Consider the following 21782-nt stretch of genomic DNA (forward strand, 5'->3'; position numbering starts at 1 on the left):
TTATAACTGCTCTCTGTCTCTGTCTCTCTCTCTCTGTCTCTGTCTAGTGTCTGTCTGTCTCTGTCTCTGTCTCTCTCTCTCTCTCTCTCTCTCTCTCTCTCTCTTTGCCCCCCCCCCCCCCCCGCCCCCCCCTGGGCACTGCTATCTTGCACGTCGCTAAACATGGGATTAGAAAGCTTCTACACGTCCGTTATCTACACATGTGGAGCCAATATACGCTATACACGCATGTCAACACGGATGTCTGCGTTCCCTCAGAACGGAGCAGTACACGTAAACATGAGCGTTTGAGAGGGAAACGTCCTGTGGGAAGTCATTTAAAGCCATTTTGGGCGGGAACCCCTTTTGGTGTTAGCATCATGTTATGCTTTAGCTATTGAAAAATAGCAGATCTACAAGCTCATGCTACGAGCTTGTAGGTCTGCTATTTTTGAAAAATCGAAGAACCACTGACATAGAAACATAGCTTTTTCAGAAAACTGTCAGGATGTAGAAGACAGGGGTGGGCAACTTTGGCCACTATATCTCCACACTCAGTCCAGAGGGCCACATTGCATATTACTGTCGTAGCAAAAAATAGCTTGAGCTTGAGCTTGTAGATTGGCTGTTTTTTTTCCCCGCTATGTTTGATTGTGATTGGATGCTGTGGATCTACAGCTGTGTGGCTACCTACTTTTAGCAGATGCCTGAAGGTCTTTGACCGAAATGTGGCCTAATAAAAGTGTTCATATTGCAAGTACAGACGGTGTGCAGGTCTTTGTAAACTTTATGTGCATTTTATTTATACTTTGAGCCCTGCCTACGCACCCGTCTCTGAGCCTAACAGCTGTGCACAAGACTTTGTTGCCCGCTATATTTGAATTGAAATCCTGAATAATTTTTGTGCTGTTTTTTAATTGGAATCCTGAAAAGTAACGTATTTTTTTTTATATAAAATGCATTTAGTTAGTTATGTTAACTTGAACTATGAATTTTGGCTGGTGATGGTCGTTGAAATGCCTGATTTATACTCGGCTGAAAATAGCAGATCTACAAGCTCACAACGTTGTGAGTTTGTACACAGCTATTTTCGGAGTGTGACGCCAGCAAACAACCAAGCATGACATGACTTGTCTTTTAGTTCTACTGGATCTCTTCTCCACTAGTCCCTGCCTAACATTTTTGTCTGGTGACTAAAATGACGTAATTGTCAGTATATTTAGTCATAGTTTTAGACATCAAAGCTTAGTTTTAATTTAGATTGTATTCGTTTTCGTCAGTGAAAAAGGTAGCTGAGGAACAAAAGTAACACTGGTTCTCAGACCTTTTCATGTCAAGGACACATTTATTTCAAAGGTATTGCGTTCATTGTGGTGCCGTGTGACTTTGCTCCTGCAATACTACAGACAGCTAGTCTGCGGTATTGCAGGAGCAAAGTCACACGCTGCTTGCACAGCTAGTGCAGGCATGACACAGAATCTGAGATCACAAACCTCCCAGAAGCAGAGCATAAGATACAGAGTTAAGCATCAACATAGAACCCTTCAGGACACGACTACAGTACAGGATCAGGAGCGGCATTGGCTTCGCTAAACCACACCTCAGAAGCGATTGTCCAATGCCAATCCAAATAGTTGCTAAACTGGCAACCGTTGCTAAGCTGGCAAGCTCACCTCATAGCTGTCAATGTTATTTTGCGTGGCAGTGTTGTTGTGTTGAACACATACACAGCTTAACATCAGGATAGTTACATGACTCACCCACCCAGGTGATGGCAATAATACTAATCACTGTAGTCTTACCGTAGCCTGGCTAATAAGCCAGGCAGGCAATTATTTTTGCCAATGGCTGATTTGGTCTGGCTTATTAGCCAGGCTAGTCTTACCGTGCATTACATGAAAATCCTGTCGGACGTTAAAGTTGATTGAGTTGTATACTGTTTCTCCCTCCTCGTATTTCTAGTTTATTGATGTTTATTTTTCCAGTGCATAGCCTACTGCAGGACTATACATTTAGAAGACATTTTGAAGCTACTGAAATTATGCATTATTTGAAAACACATTACTTATGCAACACTGCCGAAGGGGACCGTCCACCCCCAAGCCACCCTATAACCCCCACTGCAACCTCAATAAGGGGACTGTCCACCCCCAAGCCACCCTATAACCCCCACTGCAACCTCAATAAATGTCATAACAGGTTTGTTTGAAATAGTTTTACAGCCTTCATCCAGATGTATGCAGTGGTGGTCACAACGTTTTTACTTTAAAAGTATCAAACTAAGTAAGTAAAAGCAAGTAAAAGTACGGAATTCAAAATGTACTCGTGTAAAAGTAGTTGTAAAGTAAAATACAGAAAGTAGAAACTTAATTTCACAAGTTTCAAATGTGAAAGTAGCCAATCTACTGTACAAGCTCACAATGTGTCGCATTGTGAGATCGGCCTTGGGACGCCTCACCATGCGAGGCGTTCCGGGATCCGCCTTAGGAAGTTACTAATGTTGCTCTGGAGAGGGAAGTTTGGAGCTCTCTGGTGGAGCTGTTGCCCCCGCCACCCGACTACGGATAAGCGGTTGAAGATGGATGGAGTATTTCCACTGTTTACACTAAACATTACACTACATCTCAGAGGGAAATATTGTACCAGTTCCTCCACTACAGTTATTTGGGATTAGGGTTAACTTTAGTTACTAGTCACTTTTGACTATTATTACAAAACAACTTCTTGTGTGTTTGTGCACGTGTGTGTGCCTATGCATGTGTGTGTGTGTGTTGCACGGCGAAGGAAGCAGCACATCTCGGGTCAAAAGCGGGTCACCCCCCCCCCACCGCCACCCTTTTAACGTTTATCGTTTTATCTACAAAACTCCTGCCTCTTAAAAATGGAAGGAGGGGATGGTTTTGCGAGCCGCCGAGCGGAGGTCCAGGTGGGGAGAGAGAAAAGCAAGTCCCTATATGGGGGGGAAAAGGCTGCGAGTGCAGGAATGAACCGAAATAAACTGTCCTTCTGCCAGGGCTCCATGGGTAAATACATTAGCATCGTGCTCTCCTCTCCTCTTTTATATGTGTGTGTGTGTGTGTGTGTGTGTGTGTGTGTGTGTGTGTGTGTGTGTGTGTGTGTGTGTGTGTGTGTGTGCGTGTGTGTGTGTGTGTGTGTGTGTGTGTGTGTGTGTGTGTGTGTGTGCGTGTGCGTGTGCGTGTGCGTGTGCGTGTGTGTGTGTGTGTTGGTTGCCCTGACGTTTAAAACAGGGCTGCTCATTGTTAATGGCTTAATTGATGGGAGTGAGTGGAGGGGGAAACTGATATACATGCAGGAAACACACACACACACACACACACACCGTACACCGTACACGCATTGAGCGAGCAAGACCTTTGGGTGTGCACGAGCCACGCTCACACACGGCAGTGTGGGCACGTACATGGACACTCAATACACTTTTCCACCCCTCTGTGCACACACACACACACACACACATGTACACGTGCGTGCTTGCACATGCACACTTCGCCTCCCCTCTGAGGTTAGGTTTATATGAATACAAGCCATTCCAGGGGGCTCAGTTTGTGTTTGGTGTTACTGGAGCTTAATAGCATTAAGCTAACCGCGGCCCATGTCGTAGCCTAATGTCTCTCTGCTTAGAAAAATAACCTTATCCACAGTGCTGCTGGTGGACAAAGTATACTCAAACCCCAGTTGCTTGAGTAAAAGTATAGATCGCCTGGTCAAATATTTCTTAACTGCAAGTGAAAGTTGCTCGGTACAATTTGTATTTCGGTTAAAGTACTGGAGTACTGTACTTAAACTTAATATATATATATATATGTATATATAATTCAGTGTGCATTTTTTTAATAGTGTCTTTGTCACATCGTATGTCCGAAACGATTACTTTTTAAGGGAGTGCTAGTACTTGCTGACCAGGGGGAAGCAGTATAGAGGCCAGGATTACTGCATGTTTTTTGTGACGGTACCTACCCTGGGGGACACGGGGGAAAACATGCAAACTCCTCATAGAAAGGCCCTTTCGCTATAACCCCACCTAGGTTAACTTATGGGCACTGATGACGCAGAGGAGATAACAAGCCCACAGCGTCCCCCCGGCAGGAATCGAACCCGTGACCTTCTAGCTGTGAGGCGTGACAGCGCTACCTGTCGCGTGCTCCTTAAACTGTTTTGTTGCAAGGAGTTGCATTGGTGCTTCATTGAAGTGTGAGGAGAGAAAATAAATGCAATCACCAATCAAGCCAAATTCAACAATCTCAGAGTTAAGTAAACACTGAGGATTATTTGAATGTGTATAGGCAGGTTTATGGTCCTTCTCCAGTACATGATAAAGTCCTGGCTCAGCCAGATGTATGGGCTGTGATCATTGTCTCTACCAGGCCGAAGGCATGGGGGGAGAGTATGTTTTGCACTCCGTCCGTCCATCCGTCCGTGTGTCCGTCCGTGTGTGTGTCCGTGAGCAGCTAATCTCGGCCACCGTTAACCCGGTCGATGCCAAATTTTGCACACACACTCCCTGGATGCCAACGCTGAACCTCTGCCAAACTTTCCAGAACGGCCTGTTATAGCGCCACCAGGAGGCCGCTTTGTGCAAAACAAGTTTTTGCACAGTACACCTACAGATTTTGTCCAAACATCGCGCAAATTGGTACACAGTCTCTCTAGAGCCATTCAACGAAACGGGTCTTTCAGATTTCTCAGACTCCATCCTGATTGGTTAAGATTGGCTTCCAAAGTTCACAGGAGTGCTCAGTTTCAAACAAAATGCTGCAAATCATGAACACATCGCGTGATTTCCCTGAAATGCCACATGAACAATTTCAACTCAGCCTCAAGGTGGCGCTATAACTGTCCGAAAAGTGTTTTTACCTCTAACTGCACGGATCTGTGGATAACTTTGTATGCCAACTCCCTAGAGGCCAAGGAAAAACCTTTGTCTGGAATTTTTCACATCTGCTCTTTATAGCGCCACCAGGAGGCCGACATATGTAAAACACATTTTCAATTATTACTCCTTCAGATTTTATCCAAATTTCACGCAAATCGGTACACATGATCTCCATAGTCATGTGATCAAGACAGGTTTGTTTGATTTCTCATATTCCATCCTGATTGGCCACGATTGGCTCCTACAGTTTTCAGGAGTAGCCCGCTTTGTACAAATCGCCACAACTCCTCAATGCAGCGTCCGATTGCGATGAAACTGTGCACGCATATTCCCACTAGGCTGAGGAAGAATCCTGGTGGAGACCTGTGCCCAGAAGGGCACTTTTTCTAGTTTGGTTTCATTTTACGCTCTCAAGAGTAAAAGATCTATATATATATAAGGGTCCATACGTTCCCCTAAAGTATTCTCAATCATCTGCATTGCTTAATTTACAAGAAGTCTATACAATTTGAGAATGTAAAATAATTGTTATTTTCATCGGCCCTTTGCCTGTTATCTCTCCTATGGCACAACATCAATGCAGTGTGGAATTGTGGACAAAATCTTATCCAACAACAACAAAATAGTATTGGGTCTGAGAGGCTAAATGTCATCAAATGGTGGTCTGTGGCTCAAATGGCAAATAAATAATAGACTTACTTGCTTTACTTACATATGCCTGGGCATACAGTTTCTCCAGCTGTCCCCATGTACTGTATGGCCAGATCTCTTCACATCTGCATCACAAGTGTTTGGTGGTCTTCTCCCTTGTGGGTTACAGAATAAATGATGACCCTTGATACCCCTTAGATAGCATTTCTGTTGGCTTAGATAGCATTTGACACAGACTTATAGCATGTTATGTAGACAGCACTATAATTGTATTGTATATAGTTATAGCACGCCATAGTACATATGTATAGCATAGTAGTAAATATGTATAGTTTATATGTATAGTGTATGTATAGTTTCATTATATAGATATTCCACTGTTACTTTCTTAGCTTACGCATGTTTCATGATATTGATAAATGCTTTTATGTGATGTATTCCCATGCTTTTGTTCTTGCTTAAATGTAAGTCGCTCTGGATTAAGAGCGTCTGCTAAATGCCTAAATTGTAAATTGTAAATTGTAATATGAAAAGGGTTGTAAAAGTAGGAAGACTAAGCGTTGTGCTGTAACTGTCCTCCACAGAACTTCTCCAGTGTGTTCCACATGGACTACGAGGAGCTGCTAGAGGGTCTGGATGTCCCCAAAAGGTAAGACCACCTACACCTGCAACCCCAAACCTGATATATTAAAATTTGTTAAAAGGTATTGGTTTTCTTTGGTTAAAAGTAAAACTCATGTCTGGGGTGGGTCACTTATAACCTATAAGTAAAACTTTTACATTCCAACTCTGAGAGTGCAACATGTGATGGGCCAAAATGGGTTCCGTTTAGCCATTTTGTACACTCAGCTTTACAGACATGTAAGGGTCCATGTAGACACCCTCAAGGTGTCCCTGCAGCACCCCCACTTAGAGAACCTCCATGTTGACCCCCACATGAAACCCTACAGCTTCTTCATTCTGGGGGCGAGCAAAGAATCTGCTTAAAATAGCCGATCTGTAAAGCTCACAATCGCAGATCGGGCAGAGATTTGATGTAGAACGTGGAGGGAAAACATTTAGGTGGCCTAGTATAGAGCCACGAGGTATGTCAGTCAACTAAGTAGCCTATATGTATTTTGCCACACATTTTTAAGTGGTTAGAGAGCTGTAAATTGTTCGTTATTGGCCCGTGGATCTGAAGCAAAGATTCGTGTTAAAATAAATTATCGCTTAGAGAGAAAGAGAAAGAGAGAGATGAAGAGAGAGAGAGAGAGAGAGAAACATAATAAAAAACAAGTGCCCCGACATAAAGTGAATATATTGCCAGTGTCAGTGTGTAAGCCAGACAGGCGTCATCACGGAGCCAAATGATCCCTTTAAGCTGAACTGACAGTGAACGAAGACAGAGTTGGGCCCTGAAGTCGTTACGCTAGCACATGATTTCAACTCTCTGAGGATGAGGGGTGAAGTAACCCACGTCCCCTCCCCTCCATGCATGGTCAGAGCCTCACCGATATGTCGTCGCCGTCGGGGCGGAATCCTCTTATCCACAACTTTTTTTGTGTGTTTTTTTCGTAACTCAACGCCCTATACTTGATCACACTATAGGGTCAGTGTCACAGCATCGGACGCAGCAGATCTACAAGCTCAAAAACGCGTCGCTTTGAGCTCGCAGATCTGCTACTTTTGATGCTTTCGAATTTGAACCCTGAAACGTCACAGTTTCGGACAGAAAAAAAAGCTTTTAAGAAGTGGTTGAGCACAGCGGATCTGCAATCTCACGACGTGTCACGGCGCGACATGTCGTGAGCCACAAGAGAGACGTACAGTACGTACACTCGATCCGCTGCACCGTCTGCAAAAGCTTTCCCCACGATACGGATGCTATATGGGTTTACAGTGGTGGAGGCTCCCCACGATACGGATGCTATATGGGTTTACAGTGGTGGAGGCTCCCCACGATACGGATGCTATATGGGTTTACAGTGGTGGAGGCTCCCCACGATACGGATGCTATATGGGTTTACAGTGGTGGAGGCTCCCCACGATACGGATGCTACGTATATGGGTTTACAGTGGTGGAGGCTCCCCACGATACGGATGCTACGTATATGGGTTTACAGTGGTGGAGGCTCACCTGACGACCTCCTCAATCACTGTCTTCTTTTACGGCTGCGGAGGAAGAGGAGGAGGGGGAGGGGGAGGGGGAGGAGGAGGAGGAGTGGGGTGCTGCTTGTTTGGTTGGGTGTTTTTCCCCAGCTGTCCTTGGAGGTCGTCCCAGAACACGGGCTAACGTGCGTCACGCGGGCTCGCCAATGGCCTGGTTTTAAAGCGGGAGGCCAGCCGAATGATGGCCAGCTAGCGCAGCGAACGTTTGTCTTTTATGGTGGTTGACAGCTCTATTAGTTGCACATGTTGGAGCTACAGTCCACAACGTGCGAGTGCGTGTTTGTGTGCGTGCGTATCCGTGTTAGTGTGCGTGTGCGTGTGTGTGCACCTGCATGTGTTACTAGACTTGTGAAGGCCAAATGTCCCTGCGAGTGTAGTAGGATTTGAGAAATAGACATGTGACAATTCCCCTTGTTCCGCTCAACAGAAATAGTTAAATATGACTTGGGGGAGTCAGATGTACAATTACAAAAGGACTCAGGTGTGTGTGAGTGTGCGCGCGTATACATACAATTGTCTGCATACTGTACGTGCGTGCATGTGTGCGTATACTTGTTTTTCTGTACATGTTCCTAGCGGTACTCAGCATAGACATGGTTGTTTATGGTACAAGATTTGTAGAGTTAAGGGATGTTCAGCTGAGGAGCGACACAACGCCTGCGTTAGGGTTAGAGCTTGTAGATCTGCTACTTTGGCTAATTTGAATCCTGTAAACTTTGTAAAGTAACAGTTTTGGACATACAGTATGAGGTTAACACTCGTCAGAGCTCTCTGAAAAAGCAATTTTATGGTTAGGATCAGGCATTTACAGTAGATATTATTTACATTTTATTACCTGATGTATACTTAGTTACAGCTCAGGATTAAGCATTTATTTTATTGCAACGCTATTGCATTTAGTTTGGCGGTGTGGCTCTGCTCGTGTGATATCACAGATTACCTGTGCAACATACACAATTAACATACATGTGATATCACAGATTACCTGTGCAACATACACAATTAACATACATGTGTGATATCACAGATTACCTGTGCAACATACACAATTAACATACATGTGTGATATCACAGATTACCTGTGCAACATACACAATTAACATACATGTGTGATATCACAGATTACCTGTGCAACATACACAATTAACATACATGTGTGATATCACAGATTACCTGTGCAACATACACAATTAACATACATGTGTGTGAATTAGCTTGAAGCGAAATGAGAAACAGACAGACTGATTAGTGGGAGAATATATCTTAACTGTAAAGTCTCTGTACGTCTGTAATCCACGTAACTTGAGAACCGTTCGCCCCACCGACTTCAAATGGCTCTGCACCGGGCCCCTGCCCAGAGTCCATATATGGAGCTGGTCTGACCTCACAACACTCCATATTTGGGCATGCCTGACACAGAACTCCATAAGCTGGCCTGTTCTGACATTCCCAACACTCCATATTTGGGCATGCCTGACACAGAACTCCATAAACTGGCCTGTTCTGACATTCCCAACACTCCATATTTGGGCATGCCTGACACAGAACTCCATATATAGGAATAAAGGGACACAGAGAGACAGATACAGAAATGCAATCATTCCAATTAGGCCACCACGGGCACCTCTATGAATTAAAGGACCACTTCACCACTTTTCAACCTATCTTCATATAATACAGTAGGTCCTCACTAATAATCATGAAAAAATGGCACGATTGTTTTCTACTCAGTCTGTGTCTCATAGGACGGCTGTGGGCAGTTTAGAAACCGTCTTCCAGTGACATCATCATTAGGCAGATCTTTTTTTAAACAAGTTTTTTTTTACAAAAATGTTTAGATTTTCATTATTGTGAAAACGATGGCTTCCATTTTCGCATTGCAACTTTTCAGGACTAGAAAGCCTGCAGTTTCTATTAGCTTGTATTCCCCATCGATGATGTCACTGGAAGACGGTTTCTGAACTGCCCACAGCCCTCCTATGAGACACAGACCGAGTAGAAAAATAATTGTGCCATTCTTTCATGATTATTAGTGAGGACCTATTATATGAAGATGGGTTGAAAAGTAGTGAAGTGGTCCTTTAAATATTAGTGAATGAATGGGGGGTCCGGGGAGAGATAATTATAATGAATGGGGGGTCCGGGGAGAGATAATTATAATGAATGGGGGGTCCGGGGAGAGATAATTATAATGAATGGGGGGTCCGGGGAGAGATAATTATAATGAATGGGGGGTCCGGGGAGAGATCATTATAATGAATGGGGGGTCCGGGGAGAGATAATTATAATGAATGGGGGGTCCGGGAGAGATAATTATAATGAATGGGGGGTCCGGGGAGAGATAATTATAATGAATGGGGGGTCCGGGGAGAGATAATTATAATGAATGGGGGGTCCGGGGAGAGATCATTATAATGAATGGGGGGTCCGGGGAGAGATAATTATAATGAATGGGGGGTCCGGGGAGAGATAATTATAATGAATGGGGGGTCCGGGGAGAGATAATTATAATGAATGGGGGGTCCGGGAGAGATAATTATAATGAATGGGGGGTCCGGGGAGAGATCATTATAATGAATGGGGGGTCCGGGGAGAGATAATTATAATGAATGGGGGGTCCGGGGAGAGATCATTATAATGAATGGGGGGTCCGGGGAGAGATAATTATAATGAATGGGGGGTCCGGGGAGAGATAATTATAATGAATGGGGGGTCCGGGGAGAGATAATTATAATGAATGGGGGGTCCGGGGAGAGATCATTATAATGAATGGGGGGTCCGGGGAGAGATCATTATAATGAATGGGGGGTCCGGGGAGAGATAATTATAATGAATGGGGGGTCCGGGGAGAGATAATTATAATGAATGGGGGGTCCGGGGAGAGATCATTATAATGAATGGGGGGTCCGGGGAGAGATCATTATAATGAATGGGGGGTCCGGGGAGAGATCATTAGATTAGCCTCCTGACTTCTGTGGCTCCATGAACTATCGCTGCGCGGGACTTTGTGCATTATGTGTGGGGGGATGAAAGAGGAGGCTGGAAATTAAGACAAAAGCTGATTTTACTGTACATTTTATCCTCCTGGAAGTATTTATTTAGTGTTCAATCTGTGGGAAAAGCTTTGATGCCGCTTGTTTATCAGGAGGACGTCTGTACAGTATATATACAAAGATGTCGTGGTACAAAAACCGAATCAGGCCTGTGTTATATGGCCCCTACACACTGTAGGAGTTTTAAAGTTGTCGGCGAGTCATCAGATCGTCGTGCATTTCACACTGCAGGAGTCTTTTTTTTTTAATCGGCTGTCATTAGGGCTTTCACACTAAACGATTGATCGCCGACCAGGGATCACACACTGCAAGAGTTCACCAAGATGCGATCCAGACCCGATACATATAGGCGACATCATTAGTTTTTTATTCCAATTAATTTTGCACGTGCAGGATGCCGTGATACAAGCACGAGACCCACACAGGGCGCATCTCTCTCTCTCTCTCTCTCTCTCTCTCTCTCTCTCTCTCTCTCTCTCTCTCTGCGTGCACGCCACACACACAGGAATAGCCAGGCTACACAGGGCGGCATGTTTGTGATGTCGCGAACATGAACATGCATTCGCGCTATAGCGAGACAGGGCGTTATACTTCATCAAATATCAAACGTGCTAGATATTCAAAGATGGACACGTCTTTAGGTCCTTTTTAATGGTATAAAACACGACTGCTAAAATCCACTTTTTGACAGCAGCTGTTGCTAGGCAACGCCTTGCTGAGCGCTCTCGGACATGTTTCGCATGAACGCGCTGCCATTCACTTCCTTGTTTACGGGCCGACAAAACTTGCTATTATCTCTAAATCTCCGGCGCTCTCCATGATTTTGTGTCCTGTCCTGATTTCTGACTTAACCAAGGAATATTAACGCTTCTAAAGAGAGATCAGACTTATTAGCGCAAGGTATAATGGAACTACTTATACCTCCCAGTTTTGGGGGGAAATGGAAGGCGGGCTTTTCAGAGTAAAATCTCCCTCATCTGCTGGACACTAGCGCCTTTATTTTGAAAAATTCAGGGGCATAAAAAGTGTTAAAATGTTTCGGAAAGAAATTCAATATTCCAAGAAAGTTTGCCCAAGACCCAAACTAGTGAAAATAGCAGATCTACAAGCGCACAACGTTTTTTTTTAAATGTAGAATACGGAAAAGAGGAGATATTTACCAAAAGATAGTTGTTTTGGAAACTTTGGGAAAATAGCTTAGTTTTTAATTTAGTTTTTGCCATGCAGTGAAATAAATAACTTGAATAAAAATAATAAATGAAAGACATTTTTACCATAGTTTTAGTTGACAATATCAACATTGGGTGCACTGCATGCCCACCCAGAGCGTTGCTTTGCTCTGTTGTCGTGGGAGTTTCTAAACATCTCTCCTCCCCAGAGAGGCCATGTTGTCAGATTTCTGGGAGGTGATCCGAAGGGAAGAAAGAGACAAAGGTCACGATTAAAATAAAATGCACAAGAAAGAAAATGGAGGGATGGAAAGAATGAGGTAAACAGCTGGAGGATGGAGGGAGGGAGTGATGGAAAGAGGGGAAGGATGTCACGATAAAAAAAGATGATATAAACCAGGGTTGTGGGGATTGAGGAGAGGAGGGACGCACCAACTACAACAATATACAACCTAACGACTGTTCGTTTAACTCTGAAAGTACAAAAAGTATAGGCCGTGCTTGTCGGTTGAAGTTCAAAGACACCCACTCGACAAAGTGCATGAATACATAAATACATCTTTCTCTCAACCCAGGCATCTTCTTCCAGGAACTTGAGTTTGCATGCATGTGTACGTGTGTGCGTGTGTGTGTGTGCGTGCGTGTGTGCGTGCGTGCGTGTGTGCGTGCGTGCATGCCGTGCACCCAACAATGACCATTGATCTTGGGAAGGCGCCAGGAATATGGAATTAGCCCTCTGCTAAACTCCACCCCAAAAGCGATTGTCCAGTGCCAATCAAATAGTTTAGCAACCGTTGCTAAGGATGGTAAGCTTTCGTCACCTCATACCTGTCAATGTTACTTTGCATGGCTGTGTTGTTTTAACACATACTGTACGCAGCTTAACGTCGGCAAAGTTACACGTCTGCCCCACCCAGGTGATGGGAATAATACTAATGGCTATACCGTCCATTGCATGGAAACTCCTGTCGGACAGTCGTTAAAGTTGATTGTTGGATACTGTTTCTCCCTCTTAAAATGTCCTCGTATTTCTAGTTTATTGAAATAATGTCATGCACATTGCTCCAGTGCAAAGCCTACTGCAGGCCTTGTTGACTAGATTTAGAAGACATTTTGAAGCTCTGTGGCTACTGAAACGATTGATTATTTATATGGAGAAATCCCGTGATTTAACGTGCATCATAATGGGTGAGAAGGACAGCTTGCCATTGCAGAGTAGAGTGGGTGGGGCTTAGCAGAGCGGTTCAGAATGTGAGGTCGGCTCAACTCACTTCAGGAGGTTAGCTTTGACTATAGGCTGAACCACGTGGTACTGTACTTTATTGTATACTTTACACCACTACCACTTAAGTACAATTTTGATGTATCTGTACTTGAGTATTTCCAATTTCCAATGCTTTTCCTTCTACTCCACCACATTTCAGAGGCAATTATTATATTTTTACTCATTATTACAAAACATACATTCAGCCCTATACACATTTTGGCCATTTGAAAACAGCCAATCCATTGCAATGCGACACATTGTGAGCTTGTAGATCTGATATTTTCAAAAGATTTGTATAGATTTGAAAACTTAAAATGGGACATTCTGTACAATTAGTACTTTTACTTTTGGTACTTTAAAGTACATATTGATGCCAATACTTTTGTACTTTTACTCAAGTACATTTTGAATTCTGGACGTTAACTTGTAACAGAGCATTTCTATATTGCTGCAGTAATTGTCTCCACCAGGCCGAAGGCATGTGGGGAGAGTATGTTTTGCACTCCGTCCGTCCGTGTGTGTGTCCGTGTGTGTGTCCGTGAACAGCTAATCTCGGCCACCGTTAACCCGGTCGATGCCATATTTTGCACACACACTCCCTGGATGCCAACCATGAACCTCTGCCCCAAACTTTCCAGAACGGCCTGTTATAGCGCCACCAGGAGGCCGCTTTGTGCAAAACAACTTTTTGCACAGTACACCTACAGATTTTGTCCAAACATCACGCAAATTGGTACACAGTCTCTCTAGAGCCATTCAACGAAACGGGTCTTTCAGATTTATCAGACTCCATCCTGATTGGTTAAGATTGGCTTCCAAAGTTCACAGGAGTGCTCAGTTTCAAACAAAATGCTGCAAATCATGAACACATCGCGTGATTTCCGTGAAATTGTGCACCCACATTCCCACTAGGCCGAGGACGAAATGCCACATGAACAATTTCAACTCAGCCTCAAGGTGGCGCTATAACTGGCCGAAAAGTGTTTTTACCTCTAACTGCACGGATCTGTGGATAACCTGGTGGAGACCTGTGCCCGGAAGGGCACTTTTTCTAGTTGATACTTTTACTTAACCCATTCTGGGCGGGAACCCCTCTTGGTGTTTCAAGCATTATGTTATACTTTAGCTGTTGAAAAATAACAGATCTACAAGCAATCGTGAACATCTGGCACATTTTAAACTCAAATCTTTGCTTCTGCGGGGTCCCTGGAACTACATATTTTCAGATGGGGGTCGGCAGCCAATTACATATCATTCTGGGGGTCAATAGTTTGAGAACCACTGACATAGAAACATAGGTTTTTTTTTTCAGAAAACTGTCATGATTTAGAAGACATTTTGTACAATCGTCCTCAGGTCTAAATGTGTAAAAAAGTACATATAAAACATTAAGTACTTTTCTTCCACCACGGGAACCGCGGGAGGCTTTTTATAGGGACAGGCTGTGGATTCCACAAGCACACAGCACCGCGTCACCGCCCCAAACAGGAAACCATTCGGTCGACTTGATTTGACGTTTTTTAAAGCCTGCACTTCCTGAAACACCAGTCTATTTAATGGACTTCTTTCAGAGAAGACACGCGCCAGTTGCGCTCACACGCCAGCACACACACACACACACACACACACACACGCACAAGCACACGCACACACTCTCACACACACACTCACACACACACACACACACACACTGCTTGCTGTCGGGCAGAAACCTCTCATCTACATATTTTCTCCGTACATTTACGTCCTACTTGATCACACAGCAGTGTCACACAAAATAGCAGATCTGCGAGCTTGAAACGCAGACCGTCGAGCTTGTAGATCTGCTATATTTTCATTATTTTTTTCTTTTTTTTTAAATCCTGAAAAATAACAGTTTTGGACATGCTACGTAGGTCATCACGTAATGTCATTTCATGTCATATACAGTATGAAGTCCAGACCAAGACCAACAGTCTTGGTCATATCAGGTCATAGCTGTAGTATGATCATCAAGTACAGGACATTCATTTACGCCGTATTGATACTTATACTTAAGTAAAATAAAAAAGAAAGGGAAAAAAAAGTACACCACTGAATTGATGTACTTGAGTTAATGTACTTTTTCATGTACTGTACCTGAGCCTATGAGTATTCAGTACATGTGACAGGCTGGCTCAGAGCCTCGTCAGACCACGGGGGCCCGTCACTCATGTCTGTCGTCGCCTAATGAGGCCCTTTGTGTTATCTTTAGAAGCGTCCAAGTCTGGCCACAAAATCAGCCATAACACCGTCTGATAAATGATGGAAAATGAATACATAAACACGCCAGACGATATGAGGCCAATTGAAAAAGCCAGCGGTGGTGGGCTGTTGGCCAGTGTGTGTGCGTACGTACGTACGTACGTACGTGCATGTGTGTGTGTGTGTGTGTGCGTGGGTGCGTGCATGTGTGTGCATGCGTGCTTGTACTACTCAGTATCAAATTGTGCTTAAAGTACCATTATGTAGAAAGTACCATTTCAGAATGTATCATTTCAAGTTTTCGAAAATCTTTTGAAAATAGCCGAGCTACAAGCTCACAATGCATCGCACCGAGCTTGTAATGCATATACATTAGGGCTGAAGTGGCTGAATGCATGTTCTGTAATAATCCAAAAAGTAACTAAAGAGAGGTAGTGGAGTAGAAGTAAAAAAAGTATTGCATATTGGAAATACTCAAGTAAAGTACAAATGCCTCAAAATTGTATACTTTTCAAAATCCATTTAGACCTGAGGCCGATACCTGACAAATGTGATGAGGTCAGCACAAATGTGATGAGGTCAGCACATTTTGGGCACATTTGGGCAAGTGGCTATGGCTATTTTTAGCCCAGGGAGTGTTTTTTGTGCAAAACTAATGTTTGGAATGTATTCAGAATCATGAAAACCCCCTAGTTTGACATGCTAAAGCATAAGGAAAGTTACACTATAGGGCTAGTCCCATTGGCTTAGAGGCCAGCCAATCATGAGAATCTCGCCACTAGACCATGTGACTAGACTAGAAAGTCTGATCATTGATCAGCTCTGCAAGCTGATCAAAAAAATGTAGTCGATGATTTTTAGTCATAGTTTTTGTCGATGAAATTCAAATTTACACTGTTGTGCGCCAGCGTTGCACACTGAAAATAGATGCTCACAAACCTGTGTGTGTGTGTGTGTGTGTGTGTGTGTGCGTGTGTGTGTGTGTGTGTGCACGTGAGACCACATTGACGTAAAATGTGCCACAACGGAACCATCTGCGCTCATGCAGATCTGACCACCTCAGCGTGCGTGCGTGCGTGCACTCTGCCTGCCGTGTCTGAAATCCCAGGTTAACCCATTCTGAACGGGCACCCATTTTGGTGTCGGCATCATGTTATGCTTTAGCTATTGAAAAACAGCAGATCTACAAGCTCATATCGCGCCACCGAGTGGCGCGATACGAGCTTGTAGGTCTGCTATTTTTGAATAATCGAAGAACGACTGACATTTTTAGAATCTGATCTCAGGTCAGAATGGGTTAAGCCTTATTGTTTTTGCGTTGCTGTGTGATATGCTAGCAGAGAGCCCACAGGCAGTGGGCGGAATAAGTATACGCAGCAATACCACCGACGTAGAACTGAAAGTTAGTGAAAAAGTTGTGCATTCAAACATTCCACTCGAGTAAAAGCAGAAAAGTATTGGCGTCGCACGGTTGCAGGTAAAGTACCAAAAGTATTAAAATGACTGATTATTTATATGCACAATGCCCCATTTCAAAAGTATTTTATCAATCTTCTGAAAATAGCAGATCTGCAAGATTGCTTGCAGAGAGGTTGCTTGCAAATGGTCAATGTGTATATTTTATTTTGTAATAATAAAAAAGGTTTTTTGTCGTCCCGGCAGAGAGCTGGGTCTGGGGTTGAAAACTTCACGACCAATTATATCAACATGTTCCATGCAGCCTGGCCTCAACACAGTGTGGAAAAAGTACTTGCATCCTTTTTTACTTAAGTAAAAGTATCAATACGGCAATGTAGCTAATACTCTGTTACAAGCAAAAGCCCAGAATTTAATTTGCTTAACCACTTAAGGAACAGGGGTATCCCCCTCTCTGTCAGCTATATTAAACATGTCAGCTATATTAAAGAAAATCACTTACCCGACCTTTAAAGGCTTTTAATTCAGGAATTTTACTTGTAACAGATTGTGTCTACATTGAGGTATTGCTACTTTTACTTAAGTAAGTACTTCTCCCAGCGCTGTGGCTCAGGTGCTGAGTGCAGTCTCTGGCCCTCAGGCCTCTCAATCGCACACAGATGTTATACTATTCATTGCAGATGACGGCACGCCGCGTACCATTAGTAATGGCAGCGGTATATATATATATATATATAGCAGCATGTATGGTAGTAGTCCCTCTGGCAACAGATGACACAGATGTTGACAGATGGACGGACACGTGTCTCGTGTTACGCTCCTGTATAGGGGCTTGCCCAGCACGCCAAACTAACCAATCACATATTGATTACCGGTATTCTAAAAAACTATTGATTCTCTGATAAGCAGCAGGCCGGCAGAGCACTAGTGCAAGCAGGAGGCAGCACTGACTGACTGACTGACTGACTGACTGAGGTTATCTTGGTCTAGGACAGATTGGTTGTTGTTGTAGCGCTGAAGCGATGCGCTGCGCTTGCCTTTTTGATTGGCAGGCAGGCGAATCAAGGAGGAAGGCCGCCGGGGATGTTGTTCGCGTGATGAGTAAATGTACTCAGTTCCCTTCCACCATTGGTGACATGACTTATATCGTCCCCATGTTGCGAGTGTGACGTTGAAACAGATCAACTACATATATGTTCCCATATGCAGGGAGTGTGACGTTGACACAGATCAACTACATATATTATGTTCCCATATGCAGGGAGTGTGACGTGACACAGATCAACTACATATATTATGTTCCCATATGCAGGGAGTGTGACACAGATCAACTACATATATTATGTTCCCATATGCAGGGAGTGTGACACAGATCAACTACATATATTATGTTCCCATATGCAGGGAGTGTGACACAGATCAACTACATATATTATGTTCCCATATGCAGGGAGTGTGACACAGATCAACTACATATATTATGTTCCCATATGCAGGGAGGTTGACGTGACGCAGATCAACTACATGTACGCTCAGTACGTGAAGAACACCATGCAGCCTCTGAACATCACCGACGTCACCAAGGACCAGCGCTTCCCCTGGACGGTACGCACGCACGCACGCACGCACGCGCGCATGCACGCACGCGCGCATGCACGCACGCACCACGGTTATAATAGTTTTGGATTTTTCATTATAGTTTAGTTTTAGGTAGTTTTGACCTTTTTTTTTCTCCCAATTCCCAATTTGTTTTGTTTTAACCCATTCTGACCTGAGATCAGATTCACACGAGGTTTCCACTGGACACACACTGGTCTGATTAACCCATTCTGACCTGAGATCAGATTCTAAAAATGTCAGTCGTTCTTCGATTTTTCAAAAAATAGCAGACCTACAAGCTTGTAGATCTGCTATTTTTCAATAGCTAAAGCATAACATGATGCCAACACCAAAATGGGTGCCCGGTCAGAATGGGTTAATACGTTTTTAGAGCGGATTTTCTAGTTTATATTTTTGTGAATTGTTTTAGTTTAGTATTTATTAGTTTTAGTGTTAGTTTTTTTTTCGTACTTTGGCTTATTTGTCAGGTGCAGGATTCAAAAAGGTCAGAGTAAGTAGGCCTATTCTGTAATAAAATCTCAACAAAGAAAATACTGTATATTCAGTTACTGTTGGTAACAAGAAAAACTATTAAGATTAAGGGCATTTTGTATGTTTTGTAAACACGCGATACACACACACACACACACACACACACACACACACACCCTGACTGCCTATCTTGCTTTCTCTCTGCACTTTTTGCCTCGGGTGGATTACAGAACATGACAGTTTTACAGATAGCATCATTTCTTAGGAATGTATATTTGATTCTCCTTCCTCTCTGACAGAGTGAGAACCCAGAGCATCCCAGCAACCAGATCAAGAGTCTGCTCTGCACCCCGATAAGGAACGGAAAGAAGGACAGAGTTATAGGTAAAGGTCCATAAGCACATGGCCATTTGAAATGCCATTTAAATACCATGTTGTTGTTGATGGGCTGAAATGTCTTATCTCCATATTAAAACACAATCCATGCCACCTGTTACATTAGAAACGCTGGCCACGTGCCAGAGATACGGGACAAATGAAAGATTAAATAACCGTGGGTGTATCCATGTGCACAAGATTTTCTTTAACACACAATCCATGCCACCTGTTACATTAGAAACGCTGGCCACGTGCCAGAGATACGGGACAAATGAAAGAATAAATAACCGTGGGTGTATCCATGTGTTTTAACTTGGCACAGGGGCTTTTACTGCTTAGAACATAACCTGACGTTCCTGGCACCAATTGGGTTAACTTTTTCTATTGCCCTTGGTCACACTACAGTGTCACACAAAAGCATCAACAGGAGCAACTCCACAAGCTAGAATGGTTTTGAGTTTGTAGACCGGCGACAGAGACCATTCAAAAATGATATTCAACAAAAGTGTGCGTCATGCGTGCGTGCTGGCGTAGGTGTGTGTCAGCTGGTGAACAAGATGGAGGACGGACCGGGCACGCTGAAGGCGTTCAACCGCAACGACGAGCAGTTCCTGGAGGCGTTCGCCATCTTCTGTGGCCTCGGCATCCAGAACACACAGATGTACGAGACTGTGGAGAGAGCCATGGCCAAGCAGGAGGTCACCCTGGAGGTCAGCAATGTCTCTCTCTCTCTCTCTCTCTCTCTCCGTGTGAGGTCAAGCGTTGGCATCAAAATGTACTCTTTATGCAGAATGTCCCATTTCAAGTTTTCAAATAGCAGATCTACAAGCTCACAATGTGTCTAATCGCAACGCATTGTGAGCTTGTAGATCGGCTATTTTCAAATGTTCGAAATGTATACAGTATAGGGCTGAAGTGGTTAATTAATGTGTGTTTTGTAATAATATTCCAAATTTATGAAATAACTAGACAATTTAGGAGTCAAATGAATGTAGTGGTGTAAATGTACAATATTTGGATATGAGATGTAGTGGAGTAGAAGCAAAAGTATTGGACAAATTGGAAAAAACTCAAGTAAAGAAATACAAATACCTCACAATTGAAGTTACTTTCCACCACTGCAAAGTGTGTCATCAGAGACGGCGTCATTAGTCAAGTCAATATCTTATCAACACAATATGGAGCAATATTGGTGAGCAAAGGTCATGTTTGGCGCGGAGCCAGTACCACAAGATGTGCATGTTTGCTTGTTTGTACAGATTATGACAGATACTGAAAGGACAGGAAATTGATCAAAGCAGTGGCGTGCACAGACATTTAGAGGGGCAGGTGCTCAAGTGAAAAAAAGGGCACCTTGTGCAGCGCATTTTTGGGGCGGGAACCCATTTTGGTGCTTTAGCTATTGAAAAATAGCAGATCTACAAGCTCATAGCGCACCACCGAGTGGCGCGCTACGAGCTTGTAGGTCTGCTATTTATTTTTTTATCGAAGAACCACTGACATAGAAACAACGCTTTAGATTGTGGGGGCCTAAATAATATCGTAGAAGCGTTTTTTTTCAAGAATAGATTTTTTATCAAGATTTGATCAATGTCACCGCATGGTCCACACACACAAATGAAGGAAAAAATATTAAACTTTTTTTTTCTTTTTTTGAGCAAAATTGCCAAAAGGGCAGGGGGTGCTCTAGCACCCCCTAGTGTCTATCTGTGCACGCCACTGGATCAAAGAGAGAGAGAGAGAGAGAGAGAAGAATGGAGCATGGAGCTGAGGGGATGTTCTAATTCTGTGATTTGAAGCGCCATGCAGTAAGTGGTTCTCAAAGTGCGGTCCGGGGACCACAGTGCGGTCCTTGGGGGAGCATATATTAGTTAACATATAGTGTCAAAATCATTTGAATAATTTCTTTCCATTTTTACGTCGGCTATTCGAGAACAGCAGATGTACTGTACAAGTTCCTACATCTGCTGTTTTAGAAAATAGTCTAGTCACTCATCTAGTGTGTGTGTGTGTGTGTGTGTGTGTGTGTGTGTGTGTGTGTGTGCACGTGTGTGTGCAGGTGTGTGTGGACGCGTGCGTGAGTGCATGCGTGTCATGTATCTCTGTTAGCAAAGCGAACAGGATAGCATGTACCCACTGGAACATCCGGGAAAATGTCAATACTGTAGCTATTAAAACGATAACATCCTCATAACTGTATTGTGTGTGTGTGTGTGTGTGTGTGTGTGTGTGTGTGTGTGTGTGTGTGTGTGTGTGTGTGTGTGTGTGTGTGTGTGTGTGTGTGTGTGTGTGTGTGTGCGTGCATTATTGCAGGTCCTGTCATATCATGCTTCTGCTGCAGAGGAAGAGACCAGAGCGCTCCAGGTGACAGCGGTAAGTACTCTTTGCATTACACATGCATATGCACACACACATGGTAAATGGTGCATTTATATAGTGCCTTTATCCAAGGTGCTTTACATAGATTCTGCATTACATTCACCCATTCACACACACATTCATACACCGAT

At 43.6% G+C, this 21782-nt stretch overlaps 1 protein-coding gene across 3 annotated transcripts in view; it reads left to right on the forward strand.

Moving 5' to 3' along the window:
* The window catches only part of pde5ab (phosphodiesterase 5A, cGMP-specific, b), a 120260-nt gene that overhangs the window by 74396 nt on the left and 24082 nt on the right, over window positions 1-21782 (forward strand). For all 3 annotated transcript variants that reach the window (XR_014570645.1, XM_083788605.1, XM_083788604.1), the window contains exons 9-13: window positions 6109-6173; window positions 18300-18408; window positions 19194-19278; window positions 19807-19982; window positions 21586-21645. Coding sequence is in view for 2 of the 3 variants with exons in the window: in XM_083788605.1 (XP_083644731.1) it covers window positions 6109-6173; window positions 18300-18408; window positions 19194-19278; window positions 19807-19982; window positions 21586-21645 (495 nt within the window). In the remaining variant the exon portion in view is untranslated. The remainder of the gene's footprint in view (window positions 1-6108; window positions 6174-18299; window positions 18409-19193; window positions 19279-19806; window positions 19983-21585; window positions 21646-21782) is intronic.

The sequence above is a fragment of the Protomyctophum parallelum genome, assembly GCF_964188405.1.
Source record: "Protomyctophum parallelum genome assembly, chromosome: 18".
NCBI lineage: Eukaryota > Metazoa > Chordata > Actinopteri > Myctophiformes > Myctophidae > Protomyctophum > Protomyctophum parallelum.